Below are 17570 nucleotides of genomic sequence, written 5' to 3' on the forward strand. Positions count from 1 at the left end.
ATTTAAAAAAAGGCACAAACATTTTCCATCAACTACTGAAGGGGTTTGATGTGATGGAATGATTTCCACACAGTAGTTTGCAGTGAAGCTAAATGCACAAAAAGACCAATCTAACTGTGAAACTGTACATCTGTTAGAATATGTTAAACTCACGCTGTGCATGAAATTACAGTCTGTCGTCTTGGTGTGGGGGGGGGGGGGGGCAACAGTTGTCAATATTAAACTATTTCTCATAGTTCTCGCATTACAAATAACACAAATGCTATCCATAAAACTGACAATTAAAAACGTAAGTTGTCATCTCAAGAGCTTTAATCATACATAGAAATTTAGTTCAACAGTACCATTCATTTAGAATGTTTTAGCAGTATGTATATTTAGTGTAAAGAGCATTATGTTTTTTTTTCCTTTTTCTGATGAGGAATATCCATAAGGATGATAGAAGCTTTCAGAAATACACGAGAGAGAGAGAGAGAGAGAGCGAGAGCAGAGCGAGAGAGAGCAGAGAGAGAGAGAGAGAGAGAGAGAGAGAGTGAGAGCAGAGCGAGCGAGAGAGAGCAGAGAGCAGAGAGAGAGAGAGAGAGAGAGAGCGAGAGAGCGAGAGCAGAGAGAGAAGAGAGAGAGCGAGAGCAGAGAGAGAGAGAGAGAGAGAGAGAGCAGAGAAAGAGAGAGCAGAGAGAGAGAGAGCAGAGAGAGAGCAGAGAGAGAGAGAGAGCAGAGAGAGAGAGCAGAGAAGAGACTGAGTACATGACTAAGTTGTAACACCTCAGACTACATTTTAAACACCTCAAAAGGCGACATTTATCTGTGGTTTATGTACCAGTGTCCATCCTCCTTGATGGGTTTTTTTTTTTCGTTTTCATTTTAACCGTAGAGCAGCAGAGCTTTGAATGTTTTCAGGAACAAAAATAACTGTGGCACGAGCTCTGTTTGATCAATGCCCTAAAATGGATACTCCCAGCAGTCTTCCATGACACCTTTTGTTGACCTAATCAATTGCTGTGTTAAAGTTAGAGTCCGGGTGAATTGTTTACACTGCCTCGGAGACAAAGGGAGTGGGGTGAGCTGGAGTGGAGGACATTACTGCAATCGAGTGTCATATTATAGGCATTAAAAGAATTGACCACATCCATTTATCAATTCATCAATTTCTCTAACCATACATCCATCAACTGATCAAAACATCCAACCTATCAGAAAACACCACCATGACACATACTGTATGTGCTGTTTGTGCTATCTTAGAAGCGCCACAACAACAATCCAACCAGCTAAAGTCCCAAGCAAAGAAAAAAAAAAAAAAAACAACAAAAAAAACATAACATGTACAAGACATAATGTGGAACAGATAATTGGCCTACAAATCCCAGAAGCGATTATTTTTCAGTCCATCCATTCCTTTTAAGAGAAGTTAAGTAACGCCACGCGTGGATTTGGCAGGCGACTTGCTTCACTGAGGGTGCGCTGCCGTCGTTTCTCTCCCCTCGAAAACTTTTGAAGCTGATTCTTTTGTGGAGTTGGTAAAGAGTAAGAAACTTCACTTCCAGAGCTGTTAATGATGGAAGCTGCTGTTGCGGTAGCGTCGTGGCATTCAGTGGGTGCGCTCACACGCAAAGACAGAGACTGTGTGTGGCGTTAAGGCTGGGAGGGAGGCTGCTGTGCTGCGTGCTGCGACATAGCTGCCGGGGAGGACATGGACTGAACCATGGGCTGGGCTGGTGGGGGTAGCGGAGGCTGAGGCTGCTGGGCCCCTGAGTGCGTGTTGGGGGAGGGCGGGGGTGTTGGACGTTTGAATTTGTCAGGGCTGGTGCTTCTTCTTGGGGAGGGCCTCTATAAGAGAGAGAGAGAGAGAGAAAGAAAGGAAGAAAGAAAAAACATGAATAAATATATCGTATGTAAACTGGATGGCTGTATTCTAAACATTTGTTACAGAAATGGGGTTTTCAAACTGAGGTCTTTAGAGAAAGTTAGCCCAACCAATGTCACATGAGGATACTGTCATATAATTGTATTCATTTCTTTGCTTTGAGGTAAAAAAAAAAAAAAAAAGAGAGGCAACTGTGGCAATGTGTTTTGTGGGACAATGTTTCCAAGGTTACAAGCTACTGAAGGAAAATAAGATTGTGAATGGATGGGGTTACTCGTCGCAGTCACGTTTTCCTCCTATTAGCTATTGGTTGTGACCTGACAACTACAATCCAGCCAGAAGAAAAGAAAGAAAAGAAAGAAGCAGTTTAGAGAAAAATGTAATCTGTCTGATGTTCTGATCACCCAGACAGACTTATTTCAAAGTTTTGCTTCTGGGTGGGCTGAGTGATGATGGAAAGATGTGGTCTGCGCAATCCACATGCAACAAGGGAAAATGATTGAGTATGAGAGAGGGTGAAAACTCGAGAGACGGGGGTCTATAAGGACTTGAAAGAGTGGGAAAGCTTTAAATATGGAAGGAATAAGCTGCATTGAAAGTAACTTAAATACTATTATTATTATTATTATTGTTAAGTTAATCAATAATTCTGTAATGTCTGTACATAAATATGGCTTTATGTCTTGCTACTGCCATGGAGTTCAGTCAAGAGAGCAATAACAAGGGTGCTAATCACACTGAAGTGTTCAGTAAACACTGGTGAGACAGTTCCCAAAACCAGGATTATTTAGGCCTCTAAAGCATCACGGATTCTCAGGATGTCAAGTGCCTAGCATGAAATTGGAAGTACTTGCTTGCGCCCCCACCCCCCACCCAAAGTGCCACGTAATTCTGCTTTGCTCATTTTGATGGACCAATGTGTAGGATTTAGTGACATCTAGCGGTGAGGTTGCAGATTGCAAACAGCTGATAACCCCTCACCTTCACCCTCCTCTTTAAATGTGTAGAAGAGCCTATGGTGGCCCTGAAACTCACGAAAAACATAAAAAGGTCCTCTCTAGAGTCAGTCTATTCTGTGCTATTGTAGCACCATGGTGTTGCAACATGGCAGGCTCCAATGAGGAGAACCTGCACCCTCTGTAGATATAAAGGGCTTGTTTCATTCTAAGATAATGAAAACACAACCATTCTTTTTTTCCAGGTGATTGTACACTAATTAAAACTAAAGACTTATGAAAATTGTATTTAATTTCTACTTATGGATCTCCCTAAATACTACACACTGTTCCTTCAATTTGTTTTTCCCTACACGTAACATATTTTGAGGTAATACTGGGTCAAAGATTTGGATGATAGATAAAAAGGGGTTAAAGGTAATTAAAAATACTGAGTCAAACTTGTACGAAACAAAATCATAACAGGAGATGTCTCAGAGTTCCAGTGAAGGCCTCCGTCACAGTGACCTCAACAGCATGAAACTGGCAGAGTTCCCATGAGAATGATAACAAGTTAGAGACAGAAGAACATATATTATGTAACTCTGGAATAATCACCAGGTACAGAAAAGCTGGGTCAGTGAGAACTCTTCCTCATTGCTTTAGGAAACAAACAGGATGCCAACAAGACTTAAATTTCTAAGTTTAAGAATACTGGCACCTGGAACTTTAGGTTAAACAAGGCTTTAGCAACAGAGGCCGTTAATAGTCGAACATCTCAATCAATCCCCTGTATAGGTACAAAAAGATTCCCTCTTTTAATGTGCCTGAGCTCAAAATATAAAATTATTATGTGCTCTTGTACGCCCATTTGGGCTGGGCACTTCTGGTGCATGACATGTTAATAAAAAAATCAATCAATCATATTTGATTCATTTATTATTATTATGGGTTAGGGTTATTATTATTAGCAATTTTGCAATACAACAATTTTTAAGTTATTCTTCTAAATTGCTTATTTTCACATTTTAATTGGGGCAAAAAAACCTTTATGGGATCCTCAAACATTTTACACTTTGAGCCCTGGTTTGAAAACTCCAGACAACTACAGTAAAATGGAAAATGAAATGGAAAAAAACAGATTCTGAAAAAACAGTGTGTCAGATGTTTGGTTACTGGATGTGACTTACCGCTACAGCGTGAGAGGAACTTCCGTGGACGTGCAGGGCAGGGGTGTTGTAGTGGGAGATGGCAGCTCTAGACAGTGTCGCTGGTGGGGTGAAGCCAACTGTGTGGCTGCCATATGAGAGACCTATGACAGAGACAGGAAGACAGGAAAAGAAAATTTCAGATCTGCACTTTTGTACAAGTCACACTATTTTTTTCGGCATAGACGCCTTTATTTAGCAGTAGACAGACAGGAAACATGGGAGAGAGAGAGAGGGGGGGGTGTGACATGAAGCAAAGGACCTCCGGCTGGGATTCGAACCAGGGTCGGCTGTTTACGTGGCATGCACTCTAACCACTCGACCACCTGCGCGCCAGTCACACTAATTAACTCTGACTTCAACTCTAGGTGTTGTTTATTTCTTTACATGTTAACACCTGTTTGCAGGGTTACTTAAAGCAAGGATGACAGGTGAATATAATTCTGACAGAACAGAAAATCAGCAGCGCTCTGTCACCTGAAGTCTGTTCTATCACTGTGCAAATCTTTAGACTGTAATCTGATATCTTGGTGAATAATACCAAACATGGTTAAGTAGATTTAGCAGTGGGAAAAAAGTGGGAAGGTGGGGATATACTATGACTTCTACTGATTTGCAGTTACTATCCAATATGTTTGGGTAAATTTGTTTCAAATGTGATATACTTAAAAAAACAACTTTGTTTTTTGTGTACAGCAGTTCAGTAGTTGACTCCACTAGAATACTGAATCTATTAACATTTCACCTTCCTTTATGAATTGTTCTTAGTAATCATAAAAATGAATTTATTACGCAAGCATGGGAAGTTTTTATGATCCTCCTGATTTGAAGGCATAAAGATTTTAGATGCTGTGAGGTGTATAATACAGGAGAGCAAGAGGTGGATTTGATTAGATAGCCACTGTGATTTCTTTATGGCTACACTGACGTTATTGTTAATGACTGTTTGTTCCAGACAAGACAAGAACTGGAGAAAAGATAAAGCTTGTTTTCTGGCACCAAGTCCAAGCAACGGATAATAAAAAGGTGCTTTTTATTGTTGCGACGCCAGTTCTTTCTCTCTACTGTTTAACATAAACAGTGGCAAACTTCAATACACCTACCAGGTGATATGGGTCTGCTGGAGCTGGGAGAGGGGGTGTAGGGGATCGGGCTGGACACGGTCCTTGCTCGCAAACCCTGCGCAGACATCTCGTTGAAGTACCTGAGAGGACAAGATGACCAGTTAATAAAAATTCAGTGAATTGTTTAAAGGAAGTCCACAAAGACAAACTTGAAGTAGAGAGAAGAGAAAGTTTAAGTAGAGAAAAAGAAAAGAGGTTCATGTGCAACATCAATCTGGATACTAACTGATAACCCCTGCTGAATGCAGGGTGAAAAACTATTTTATAATACTTCAACTTTTTTTTCACCTAACTGGCATCGAAGTCAACCATGAAAATTGTACTTCACTAAATTCTCTCTATCTGGTGACCTTAATAGCTGTACCCTTAATAGGGTTTGGTACTGAACTCTGAGCTCTCACCTAATAATGTCTGTACTAACGAGACACATTTTGCGACCTTGAGGGCGTGTTCAATTGAATGTATTCAATTAAATACTGATAATATTCCTTATGAGTTGATAACAGATACGGTCACTCTGAAATACAAATAGTATAGTGTAGCGTTGTCATGCTATGCCCTGGAGACTGGCTGGCTACAGGTTTTCATTGGTGAGTTTGGGAGGGGAGGGGAAGGTAGGGAGGGGTTTCGTTTAGTGTGGTGTGTTACAACTAAATATTCTAAATAAATAATGTTGAAATTGACATGTTTTGACTTTTACAACAATTTTGTTATTTAAGAGAGTAAAGTATCAAAAAAGGGTACTGGTGCAGAAATTCAGGTACTGGTGCAAATGTGAACTGTGAATTGCCCCCGCAGCTGAAAGCCATAACCACAACATCCCTGGTTTGATTCCAGCCAGGCAGGGACCTTTGTTGCATGACATACCCATTTCTCTCCCTTTCCAAAAAACGAATAAACAAATCAAAAATAAATATCTTGCTATTATATATTATGTTATTATATCTATTATATCTTTTTAAAAAGCTATAAAGGTGCATTAGAAATCAGGAGCACAAAGAATATAAAAGCTTAATGAACAAAAAATAAATAGGTAAATAAAAAGGACACTGACATGACAAGTAATAATGTCAGTGCAGTATTTACTGTACAAGATGACACTAAGGGAGATAGAATATCATTAATTAATCAGTCAATGTTTTCGATTAATCGGATTTTAAAAAATGAATTTCCACCCCTTCATTTAAAAACAGAACATTATTTCAATTGACAATGCAAAAAAGTACACAAACAGGTTACTGTTTGAGCATCTCTGAGCTGTCAAAGTAATATTAAATGAAACATTTCAATGTAAAAAAACAGATCAGATAGCTTTAACAAAAAAAACATACAAATGTATGCATGCTTCACGAAAAGAGTTTTTTTTTGTTGTTGTTTAATGGGACCTGAGCTGTCAGAACAATAAATAAAACAAAAGAAAAATGCAAATCACAAAACTGTTGATTTGTTTCAACAGGTGTTCGGTGTAGAGACCTGAGGTCAACCTCACCCAGCCCCTCTCCCCAGCTCTACTTCAGACTGTGAGATCTTCTAAGCAGGCAGAAGCTGCTAGTTCACTAACTAGAACAACAAGGTTGACGTACAAATAAGCGATAGAAATCCACCCTTTACTTTACGCAATGGGTGTTAGTAATAACCATCCGTTTGAAACACAAGTAGAGCATGTCATATAATGCGAGTGATTTGAATTAAACAAAGCCTTGATTCAAGAAAAATTGCCTCGATCATTTTTTGTAATGTAATTATTCAAATTACTCGAGTAATCATTTCACCCCTGAAAGTCCTGTCTAGATTTAAGCTTGGATGTGGGCCATCTTGGTAGCACTGGGCTGCCTGAGCTACCAGGTGATAACTGCCAGCAGTAAGAGGAATCAGAAACAGGAGTTCTAATAAACTGTTCACTTAAAGAGAGAAGGCAGTCTTTGCCTAAATGGTGATAATTTGGGTCCATTTTCAGTTACAACAAGATAACACATATCTGGTAAAATGAAATTACACCACTGCTAATTATTGTGTGCAGAGTAAACACTGGTTTCTGAAGTAATCCTGGCAGCATCGGCCTGAATTAGAACTGCATGTATTAAACATTCAAAACATCTAAAAAGAAAAAAATACTGAGGCAGTGTGGAGCTGTTTAAGCTGGGTGGTTTGTGTGTTTGACAACAACCTTGCCTAACGGACACCATGTTGTTAATTTGCTAATCGCTAAAAAGGCAGAAAACATCACTAACAATGACTGGCAACAGGGAGAGCAGCTGCTGTGTGCTGAGGTGGCACACATGCCTGCTTTTTGTATTCCTCTCTCTTTTGTGCCTTCATCTTTTCATTCTCACAGGTTCAAGCCCCCTTCATCCAATCAGCAATGTCAGCCGTGTATCTGCTGATGCATGTGACGTGATTTTGCACCCATCGGTCCTATCATGTGCCCCCATCCTCTACCTCTCATCGTCCATCTCCAGACTAGATTCACTCTCCGACAGCTGTCTGCATAGGGCCTCCCTGCGCTCCATTTCTCTCTGAAGCTTTCTCTGCAGCCGGATGTTCTCCTCCCTCATGTGTCGCTCCTCCTCTATGTACTGGGCACGTTTCTCTGTGTCTGGGAGGGAAAAACAGAAAGAATGACATCAGACAAGACATTGTCAAGCTGGGCTGCAACTAACACTTTGTTTGATTTATCATCAAAAAAATAATGAAAGATGGCTATCATAACATGCCTGAGCCTAAGGCGATGTCATGAAATGTGTTGTTTTTCCCGACAGTCCACACCTCACATTCACATTCACAATGTAATATGTACTAGACAAAGAAAAGCTGTTGCCATTTTTGCTTGAAATAAGTTAACCATTTATCCATTATCAAAATAGCTGCAGATTAATTTTTATTTCCATCAATAGATTAATTGACAAACCATTGCAGGTTTATTGACAAGTTCACATCCTGGCCACTGTATAAAAACATGAACAATGAATGTGTAATATCATTGCACCTGTACAAATGAAAATAAAGAGCTTTATCCCAGAAATGGACATCATCTCCTTCAAAATCCTTGCTTGTTATTGCAGTACAGTGTTCGTTCTGATTCAAAAAGGAACTGAAAGTGGGTCAATGCCAGTCTGTAGTAACTCAATAGATTATAATAAAGGGAAGCAATGTCAGGAGCCGTTTTCTCATATAAACTACAGACAATCACAGGAGAATCAGGTTCAGACATTATCCGGAGTTGCCCTTTCACACATGTAGCACAAAACAAGAGACCGTCCGTGTCAACCGCCTTCTCGTCTACTGGAAATACTTTGTCTGGTTTAGGCAAGGGTGGAGAAGGCAGGACATGATGCAAAAGGTATGCTGCGCTTGTAAGCCAGCATTTTTAAGCTTTTCACAGGAAATAAATCTGCTGTCATTTTACAAGAGATGACATGAAATAAAATCCCAGTAGCTCTAGCTTCACAGTAGAGCGTTCAGGCCCAGTCAAAACAATGTAGCTTAGCTGGCTGCAGTGTTTATCCATCGCCAGATGCATGACTGAGAAGTCATCAACACACCCACTTGCTCACTGTGAATTCTCCAGAAAATGACCTGCTGCATTCACACATGAGCTCAATCGGAAATCACATTGATTTTGTATTAGAGGGATAGCAGGGTCATATCTGGTCAAACAGATTTGGATATTTGCATTCTCACATAAAGCTCCTCCAGGTAATGTCCACATAACTTCACAGTACATGTATGAAAGGAGCTGTGAAGTGAGGTTGTTTTTTTCTTAAAGTGGCAATACTGTTTTGCTCCTTCATTCGACTTCTCAAACCATGTAATAAAGGTTGGACGGACAACTCCCTCTAGTGACCAAAACAAGGAAAGGGCAGAATAATGGTGTGTCATTCAGTGTAAATCATAACACGTGAAAAGCTCTTATGTCAGTGTGCCTGCAAACGCAGATGATAATGCACTGGACGAGTTTGGATTTCACCTCCAAGAACCACAAGCCTTCCCAGGTCGTGCTCTCTCCATATGCCTCTATGAGTGGCATCATGTTTTAGGCAAACAATGTCATTAAATTGCATTTTTGTTTAAGCCGTCAGTGGATTTTCCCTGATGTTGTCTTTTGAAGAATAGTTAGACATTTTGGGAAATATGCTTACTTTCTAAATGTAAGACTACAGCCAGCTAAGCACACAGACTGGAAACAGGGAAACAATTACTGCTAAACCTGTTGATCTGCCTTGTCATTTTCAAGGTATAGTGCTGGGAAATATGATCCGCCGTGAACACAGTGTATTTTATTTTGAAACTGGATGTTTTTATTTTGTATTTGTGCTTGACTTCCTGTCCGCCACTATCTGCTCTGTGCTGAATTGCTGCGCCATGATCCGGCATCCGGCAAAAATAGAAACTGTGTATGTGCTCCGGAGGACTCCGGACTGCCGGAGCGGAGCTGGACTGCAGATGCATCCAGATGCATTAGCTGTTAGTCTGGCTCCATCAAATGGTATCAAAATCTGCCTGACTATCCTATCCTAGACTTAAGAGTCACTTCCCACATAACGTTCAAGTTACTAGCCATTTTAAAAAAAAACTGTTAAACAAAGCAGAAGCATAAGTGGACGTCATGGAACAGATCATGTGCATAATGGTTTCATGCATTAAAAAGATTGCTCCAAGTATCAGATATTGAATGCACCAGCAAGATATCATTTCACAATCACCATGAAACCTGCTCATGGTATCTACTAGCAAATGCATTTCCTGCAGCACCAGTGTATGTAATATATACAGTGCAACAGTTGAGCTGTTTAGCAACTCAAAAGTAAGGACCTTAAATATTTTATACGTCATAAGTTTCTACACCAACAGAAGTAACAGGAATGGACCACAGGTGTAGACTGTAAGGTTAGTGACTGTCCATCCTCATGTTTTTGCCACATTCTGAGAGATGTGTGTATGTAAATCTAATGGAAAGTAGGGAATACCGTCTGCAAGAAACAATAGCAATAATTTCATTTCAGAGCAGACAGAATTTGTTTGGGGTAAGTACATTTCAGTGACTCAATTACATCAAGATAAAGCTCAGATATCAGAGGCACCTCTTTCAAGAAGGAAAAAGGGTGATTGTGACCATACATAATGTACTTTTCTGAGAGGCTTGTTCTTGACTATTGAACTGCTCCACTTCATATACCATGACATGTCTTCAGATGTAAGATGACCAATGGACAACAAGGACCTAATGACACTACTATCAACTGTGTCAGACGGGCATGAAAGTATCCAGTTCTTTCTAGTCTATGTAAAACAAGCCCAGTCTGGGTGTAGGGTGAATTTGCCCCTCATCTCTAAACGGAGGATCCGTTTTTCCGACCACATCCTTCATCACCACTTGAGGGCACCTGCCACTACAGAGCAAACGCCCCCTTGGATCATGTGACAGTGTGAGAGGCCACTTACGCTGCAGCTCAGTGGTGCGCAGGCTTTTCTTAAGCCTCTCCACCTCATTCTTCAGGAAGCGGATATGCCGCATCATGTTCTCTGGTGAGTCTATCTCCATGGAAACATCTCTTGGGGAGGGAGGGGCTGACACTGGCTGGTCCAGCTTCTCCTGAAGGATTCTGGTTTAGAAAAATACATAAGACAAATATTATAATAAGAATCAGAACAGAAAAACACCTTATTAATTTCAGAATAAAAACTCTTTTTGAGATCCTCTAACTGTAATATAATCCTAGATGGACTGTTTACTCAAATCTGAAAAGTCAAACACTTTTTCATCCTTTTCTCATTTGTCGCACCCTAAGATTGAAAATGGCTGCAATTTGAAATTACTGTCACATTACAGATATTATCAGGCCATCAGGAGGTAATTGTTTAGCCTAATATAATTTACTCTTCTAAAAACATTATCCTGAAATGTTTCATATAAATCAGAAATTATTGGTAATTCTTGTCTGCATCATCACTGAAGTGGAGTCATTTGTTTTCACTGTGTGAATTTCTGTGTATGACAGAGACAGAAAAAAGGCTCAAGAGAGACAAAGGATTGTTACAACATCAGCAAAATGTAGCTAAAACCTGCTATCAGTCCTGCATCTATCTTCATGTAAGTAAAAACTTCTTGGAATATCACAGCTGCACTGCCACTGCAGACAAGTTTTAAACAAAGTGAAATATTTATATTATTACATATTTAGAATGTAAGTAGAGTATTTTCATTTGGTTTGTATCACTGCCAACTAAGCAGGTTTAATATTTATGACTAGTGCTGAAGCCGCTTTATTGAGTATTCAATCCATGGAAAATTAATCAACATCAATCTGATTAATTAATCACATATCATCTATGAAATAAATGCCAAACATTTGTAGGTTTCAGATTCCGCAGTGCAGGAATTTGCAACATCTACAACATATTATTAGAAACTAAATCCAATTGGGTTTTTATTTAAGTGTTGTTCAGTCCATAAAAAAAGCAACTAAAAGATGACACACTGGGCATTGGGTACAAGTGATGGGCATTTGTGTTCATTTATCACATGATATATATTTGATCAATAACTCAAAATATGAGTCTACTGAAAACAAAAATCTGTTGCAACTTTATTGATGTTTAAACATGTTCATGTATGGAAATGGCCTTAAACAAGATTTAAATCCAGGCCTTCAATGCATACACTGTAAGAGGTCCGCCATGTCTAGATAGTACAATGGTAAAATGCGTAGTATGATCATTATATACCTTTTCTCAGCCTCCAGTTTGTCCATCCGTTTCCAGAGTCTGTTGACTAGGGCTTCTTGTTCCTGCTCTAATGTGTTCTCAAGGTCGATCTTCTCCCGTCTCAACTGGAGGATGAAAACAACAACAGAGACTGACATTAAGAGATAGAAAAACCATGATATCTATATGCGTTCAAAAGACCGCACACAAACACACTGTAGAGCAAACCCAAGGTCTTTGTCCTGATAAGCTTCTAGTTCATTGAGTTACAGTCCCTACGCCTGCTTGTGAGTGAGACATAGTGACAGAACAACAAAGCAGGATAGTCTGTAAAGGCTCTTTTATTGCCAAATGATATCAAATAAGCTAACCATTAGTGCTTTTCTTTTGAAATTAGAGTTGCGCAATATGACCATGTATACTGTGTGAAAAACATCTACCGTTTCATGTTATTCTCTCTGTAGGGGTTTAATGGTACACTAAATTTACATTTCAGTATGCACCGCAGTTTTAGTACAATTTAACTACAGCAGAAAAAAAAAGAAAGGCAGAAAATGACACTTTTTAAAAAAAGGGGTTACTTGTGTCACATGGACGTGGTTTGGATATGAGAAGTCTGACACTGACCAGAAAACCATACTTTGCAAATTATGCCTTAGATGGTCCCCACAACAGACCCAAACATCACTAACCTCTTTTACCCCCTACACAAGAATCATGTTAAAATAAGGATGTGTGTGAGATTTTGGTCACATCACACAACCCAAGGTGAAATTAAGTCATATGTTTGTAAACATATCAGCTGTTAAGCTCTGTATAGTCAAAATGCAAAGTAACATTACAAAAAAATCACTTTGACAAATGACATTAACAAGTGAGCAACAATGAATGGATGGATACACTGTAAAATCCCATCACTAGAGCATGGAAATATTATGGAGTGGCTTCAACACATGTGTTTGGCTCGGCCACAGACCAAAAATGTTTTTTTCCAGTGAACATTCAGTGGGAAAAGTTAAAGATGGTGAGCCTTTGGCATGTCATACTACTACAATAACATGACATGAGAGTTCAGGGACATGTTGTTCCACACTTGACGCTGAAATGTTCTTGTACTACCACGATAAGTTTACCTGTTCGAGGGTTAGCTGCTTTGAAATTGTTTCATTCTCCATCTTCTTGATCTTTTTCATGAGCTTGTTAACCTGGAACTCCTGCTCCTGCTCCAAGTGCTGCTCCAACTCTGCCTTCTCATGCTGGAGCTGGGATTGAAAAAAAAAAGAGGAGGATAGAGCAGGGACAGAAGAAAATAAGAGATGGGAGAATAGGGAGAGGAGCAAGAGCACAAGAAGAGGCTCACGGTGAGTCACATAAAAACTATTTGATGACCACAGTGAACAAACACACTGTTGTCAGGTCATCACATTTAAGCTTACACATTGACAGTCAAACCAAACAGGAAGCCAATATTACAATTCTATCAGATTCGTGGTTTAACTTCCCAAAGGAATAAACTGTGTAAAATAAGGATCTGGCAACAAAAGTAACCACCTTTGGCAGTAAACCAATACAAAGAAAGGGTGCGGCTCAGCACTGATTCCAAATCGGATGGCTGTTTAATGGATTATATAAGCGATTACTCATTATGGGGAGAGGGATGCACACTCATTTATAGGAAAAGACTGGAGAGGGAAAAATAACCATTTCCATTATGCTGGGAAGAGGTACAACACCTCACAACAACAACATTGTTTTAACTTACAATGACTACATTCATACAGACCGCTCTGGAGTATTCTGGCTGAAGAACAGGCACCAAGTTTTGCCACACCCAGTGCAGCCATTTTTCCTCTAATTAACACACTGACAATTTGGAGGAGTTGTTTTGATAATGTGCCTCCCTTTAGCCAATCCAACTACCATCACAGCTATTGTATAAAACGCCTCCACCCAACTGTGTTGTGTGATGTATAGCGGATCTGAAGTGTGTCATTTTCAACCTAAGGACACCTTCCAGAGATGTTTTATCCCACTTGGGTTCTTCTGTCTTTTCAAGCTGTTTGTAAGCAACAAATCCTCTGAGTTTGTGTGTGTACATATAAGTAACTGTGTGAAGGTTTTTCCCAATCATTTTCTCATGCATTAGTAATATAATATAGCCAAAACAGTTTTAGACATTTTATCAGGGTGCTCTCAAAAAGAAAACTCTATAAATTTGGCACTTAAAAAGATATCAGAAAGGGGAAGGCAAATTACATTGTACATCAAATTGACAGTGTGTAGGTCATAAAATGAGCTGAAGTGTTCAAATCTCTCCTGAGGCACTTGCGTCATTTGGCTACTGACAACTTGAACAAAACGTCCATCACCAAAAAGGAAATGTCAGGTAAAATGGAAAGTCAGACAAAATTGTTTAAAAACGAGAGCTTCAGCACAGGAGCAAATCACACACACACCCAGTAAAATAAATCACCACATTTCCTCAGTTCTCCCTCTATCATCACAGGAGTGTAAAACATGCCTCTGGATACACACACACACACACTATAAACCATCTACAGGCAGGGGCAGATACAGGCCTGTTTCATGTTAAGTGAGAATGCAAGATAACAAAATCCCTAACAAGTCCATCTGTATGACCTTAAGCAGGGTCTGGTGGGGCACTGGCATGTGTCCCTTCCAGATTCTCACTTCATACACATCAACAAATCATTAGTCAGCCTACAGTTATCCGTTGGAAGTGTGAGAGCATGCTGTGCGCTCTGCAGTTGGAAAAATAAGATGTGGAAAACAGACTGAACCAAATAACCGACAGACGGGAGGAGTAATTTGAGAGTCATTTAGAGTAGCTACAAGCCACAGTGAAGTCATCTTGAGTCTTTCCAGGCTTCAGGCAACTACCAATACAGTTGATGATAATGCACTAGCTGCTGAACACTCATACATGGAGGGTGTGAGCCAGGAAACACACACACCCAGCAAGCTCACATTAAACAATACTGTAACCTAATACAGTGCATAAGAGAGTGTTAAATAAACATTTATGTACCACAGTGATATTTGTTATTAATGTGATAGGTCATTAAATAGTGTGTAAGTTCAAACTACTTTAATGCTATTCTCCATTGTACAAAATAAGAAGTCTGGTATAATCAACGTTGACCAGTGGACACGAAATGGCATTTTCCCCATCCTGTTCCCATCACTCACATGCATGAGTTTCCTTGACAGTTCGTTGGTGAGAAATTCCTCCTCCTTCTCATAGTTGACCGCCAAGGTCTCCTTCTCCTTCTGTAGGGCTTGGATCTTCTTAAACAAGGTGTTGCTGATAAATTCTTCCTCTTGCTCTGCTCGTGCTTGCTGTGACAGAGAGACAAATGAAGAGGAAAGCACTGGTGAAGTAGAGTCATCGATCTGGCACGTCAGTATGTTGGATTTGCATATTTATCTTAATTACATTGCAACAACCAGCAGTTTTTTGTGCATACAGACTTACTGTAAACACACATACTCGAATCAACCAAAATCTGCTGCAGTGAAGTATGCCAGCCAAACAGGAAGCAGAATTTTCTGTGATGACTGGTGTTTTTTTTTTGTTTTTTTTTTGCAGTAATGGGTGTCTTAGTTTTACTAACAGAGAGGGGAAGAGTGAGACCTGTGGGAACACTGATGACATGTGTTGAGACTGCTGCTCTTAACAGCTACCATTACAGCCGTGATGATACGGCACTAGTCTCAAATTCTCCATCCTCATTTCCTCACTGACCTCAAAGCTAACTTCTGGGAGACATTTGCTCGTTATCAAAGAACAATGAGAGCCGACAAACTAAAACCTTACATCTAGTTATGAGCCTCTCTCACACACACACACACACATCCCCAGAGGTTGGACAGGGTGCAGTGTGGCTTACTCCCCAACATATGAGGCTGGCATTAGGCTAGCTCGCTAAGTTTGGCCTACATACTTCCCATCTATCCAGATCGGTTACACATTTTTATGAAGCTTGACGCTGATTAACCGACCAACAAGACATTTGACGCATTGGTCCATGCCAGTGCTGTTGGGGTGTTCATTTTCACCCAGTAATCACATCCTGGTTGGATATAAGGTAGTGACAATGTCCATCAGTGGCTACACAGCTGACACAAGTCCGGCAACTTGCATCGTGAGGTGCACACAGCTCATCTGTACGGCTTTTTTCTAACTTAGCTCGTTTAGCTAACATTAGCCGAGATTAGCAACGCAAAAACAAAACAAAGCTTGCTGGCTGGCTATCGCTGACCAGCCACCTAGCAAGTGTTAGCTCCCTGGCTAATTTAGCCACCTTGCTAATGTTAGTAGAGCTAGCAAACTATCGGGGTTACAAATACAGTACACATGTGACACGTTAAATGGGTTAATATTTAGTATTTGGCACAAAACAAGCAGCACTGGCCATGGCTAAATTACTGACAAATGCAATATAATAATTGTCGTGGGCGCTAGCATCTAGCTAATGTGCTGGCTAACGTTACTCACAATGGTGACGCTAGCTTTGCGGAGGTCCCGATTCTCCTCCTGCAGGGCTTTGCACTTGAGTTTGAACGTCTCCAGCTCAATTTTAAGAACTTTATTCTCCTGTTGTAACGAGGCCAGGCGGTTCGTCAGCTCCTCCAGACGAAACTGTGAAATGACTATGCTCGGTTTCCCCGAATTTGAAGCGCAGGACGACATCGGGGTGGCCGAGCTACTCCCCGCTCCGTCGGTGTCGCTCTCGCTTGCGCTGTCCGCCATAGCTGTGCGACAGTGTGGAGCGAGGGGAGGGGAAGACGACGGCAGCTGCAGCGTGAGAGCAGCGCAGATAGCACACTGGTACACCGTGTGACCTTGCTTCACGCGTGTCTGCACAGCGCCACCATCAGGATGTCTCCAGTACCTCCCAATGAATGATGCACCCCTTGGTAAATGAAACTGAAACATTTGAATACATCCTTCTTCTTTTTTTTTATCAGCTCCGTGCACATGTGAGTTACCAGATCATAAATCAGTTCATTAGCTGAAATCTGGAGGGCCAAGTAGGTCCTGTGGCATTACTTTGACCATCTGTCCTTTTTTGTCGTGTAGATGGTCCCTGAGTAAAAATAAACACGTTGTATATTATAAAAAATACATTTGTGTTTAACCGAAGCACTACAAATGGGAGTCTCTAAGGGCCCACTGATGATTTAGTGTCATGGCATTGGCAGCAAGTATTTTACTTTTTTTTTTTGAATAGGATGATAAAGGAAGATCTGATCTAGCCTAAAGCAGGGGTGTCAAACTCATTTTAGTCCAAGGGCCACGTATACATAACTTTGTATATATAACTGCGCATTTTTCATAAGACATCTCAGGGTGCTCATCTGTTTTGTAAATAGATAGTTTATTAATTTCAACAATATTTTGTCTCAGTTCCTTTCCGATTATTTGCACAGAAGCTGGTGATTAACAACATTTTGTACAATGTTTAATATATGAATGGTTTACATATGATCCCAATATGTATTCATTGTTTCTTTCAGATAACTGTATTCTTCTCGGGGTGGGAAAACCTCTCAAGCAGCAGAAACATTTAAACTACTTTTCTGCAAATTTCACACTTTGCAAAGTTATCCAGTGGGCCAGTTTGGACCTCTTAGTGAGCCGGCTATGTCTCACGGGCCATATGTTTGACACCCCTGGTCTAAAGGATAATTAATAAACATTTCCCTG

The 17570-nt window shown here is 40.3% G+C and overlaps 1 protein-coding gene across 1 annotated transcript; it reads right to left on the reverse strand.

Annotated features, from left to right (window-relative positions):
* Nucleotides 1–693: 693 nt before the first annotated feature.
* Nucleotides 694–16638, reverse strand: LOC128373223 (coiled-coil domain-containing protein 6-like). The gene is made up of 9 exons (XM_053333517.1): nucleotides 16359–16638; nucleotides 15050–15199; nucleotides 12973–13101; nucleotides 11861–11964; nucleotides 10577–10737; nucleotides 7574–7730; nucleotides 5114–5214; nucleotides 3993–4114; nucleotides 694–1830 (listed from the first exon to the last, which is right to left on the reverse strand). The coding sequence occupies exons 1-9, from the start codon at nucleotides 16611–16613 to the stop codon at nucleotides 1636–1638; spliced, it is 1374 nt and encodes a 457-aa protein (XP_053189492.1). The 5' UTR covers nucleotides 16614–16638; the 3' UTR covers nucleotides 694–1635.
* Between the last annotated feature and the right edge of the window lie 932 nt (nucleotides 16639–17570).

This window comes from Scomber japonicus, chromosome 14 (genome assembly GCF_027409825.1).
Source record: "Scomber japonicus isolate fScoJap1 chromosome 14, fScoJap1.pri, whole genome shotgun sequence".
Classification (NCBI taxonomy): Eukaryota; Metazoa; Chordata; class Actinopteri; order Scombriformes; family Scombridae; genus Scomber; species Scomber japonicus.

Coding starts and splice junctions, on each gene's coding strand:
- LOC128373223 (XM_053333517.1), bottom strand. CDS start 16,613: ATGGCGGACAGCGCAAGCGAGAGCGACACCGACGGAGCGGGGAGTAGC. Junction 15,200..16,358: donor GCAAAGCTAGCGTCACCATT/GTGAGTAACGTT, acceptor TCTCTGTCACAG/CAAGCACGAGCAGAGCAAGA. Junction 13,102..15,049: donor TGTCAAGGAAACTCATGCAT/GTGAGTGATGGG, acceptor TTTCAATCCCAG/CTCCAGCATGAGAAGGCAGA.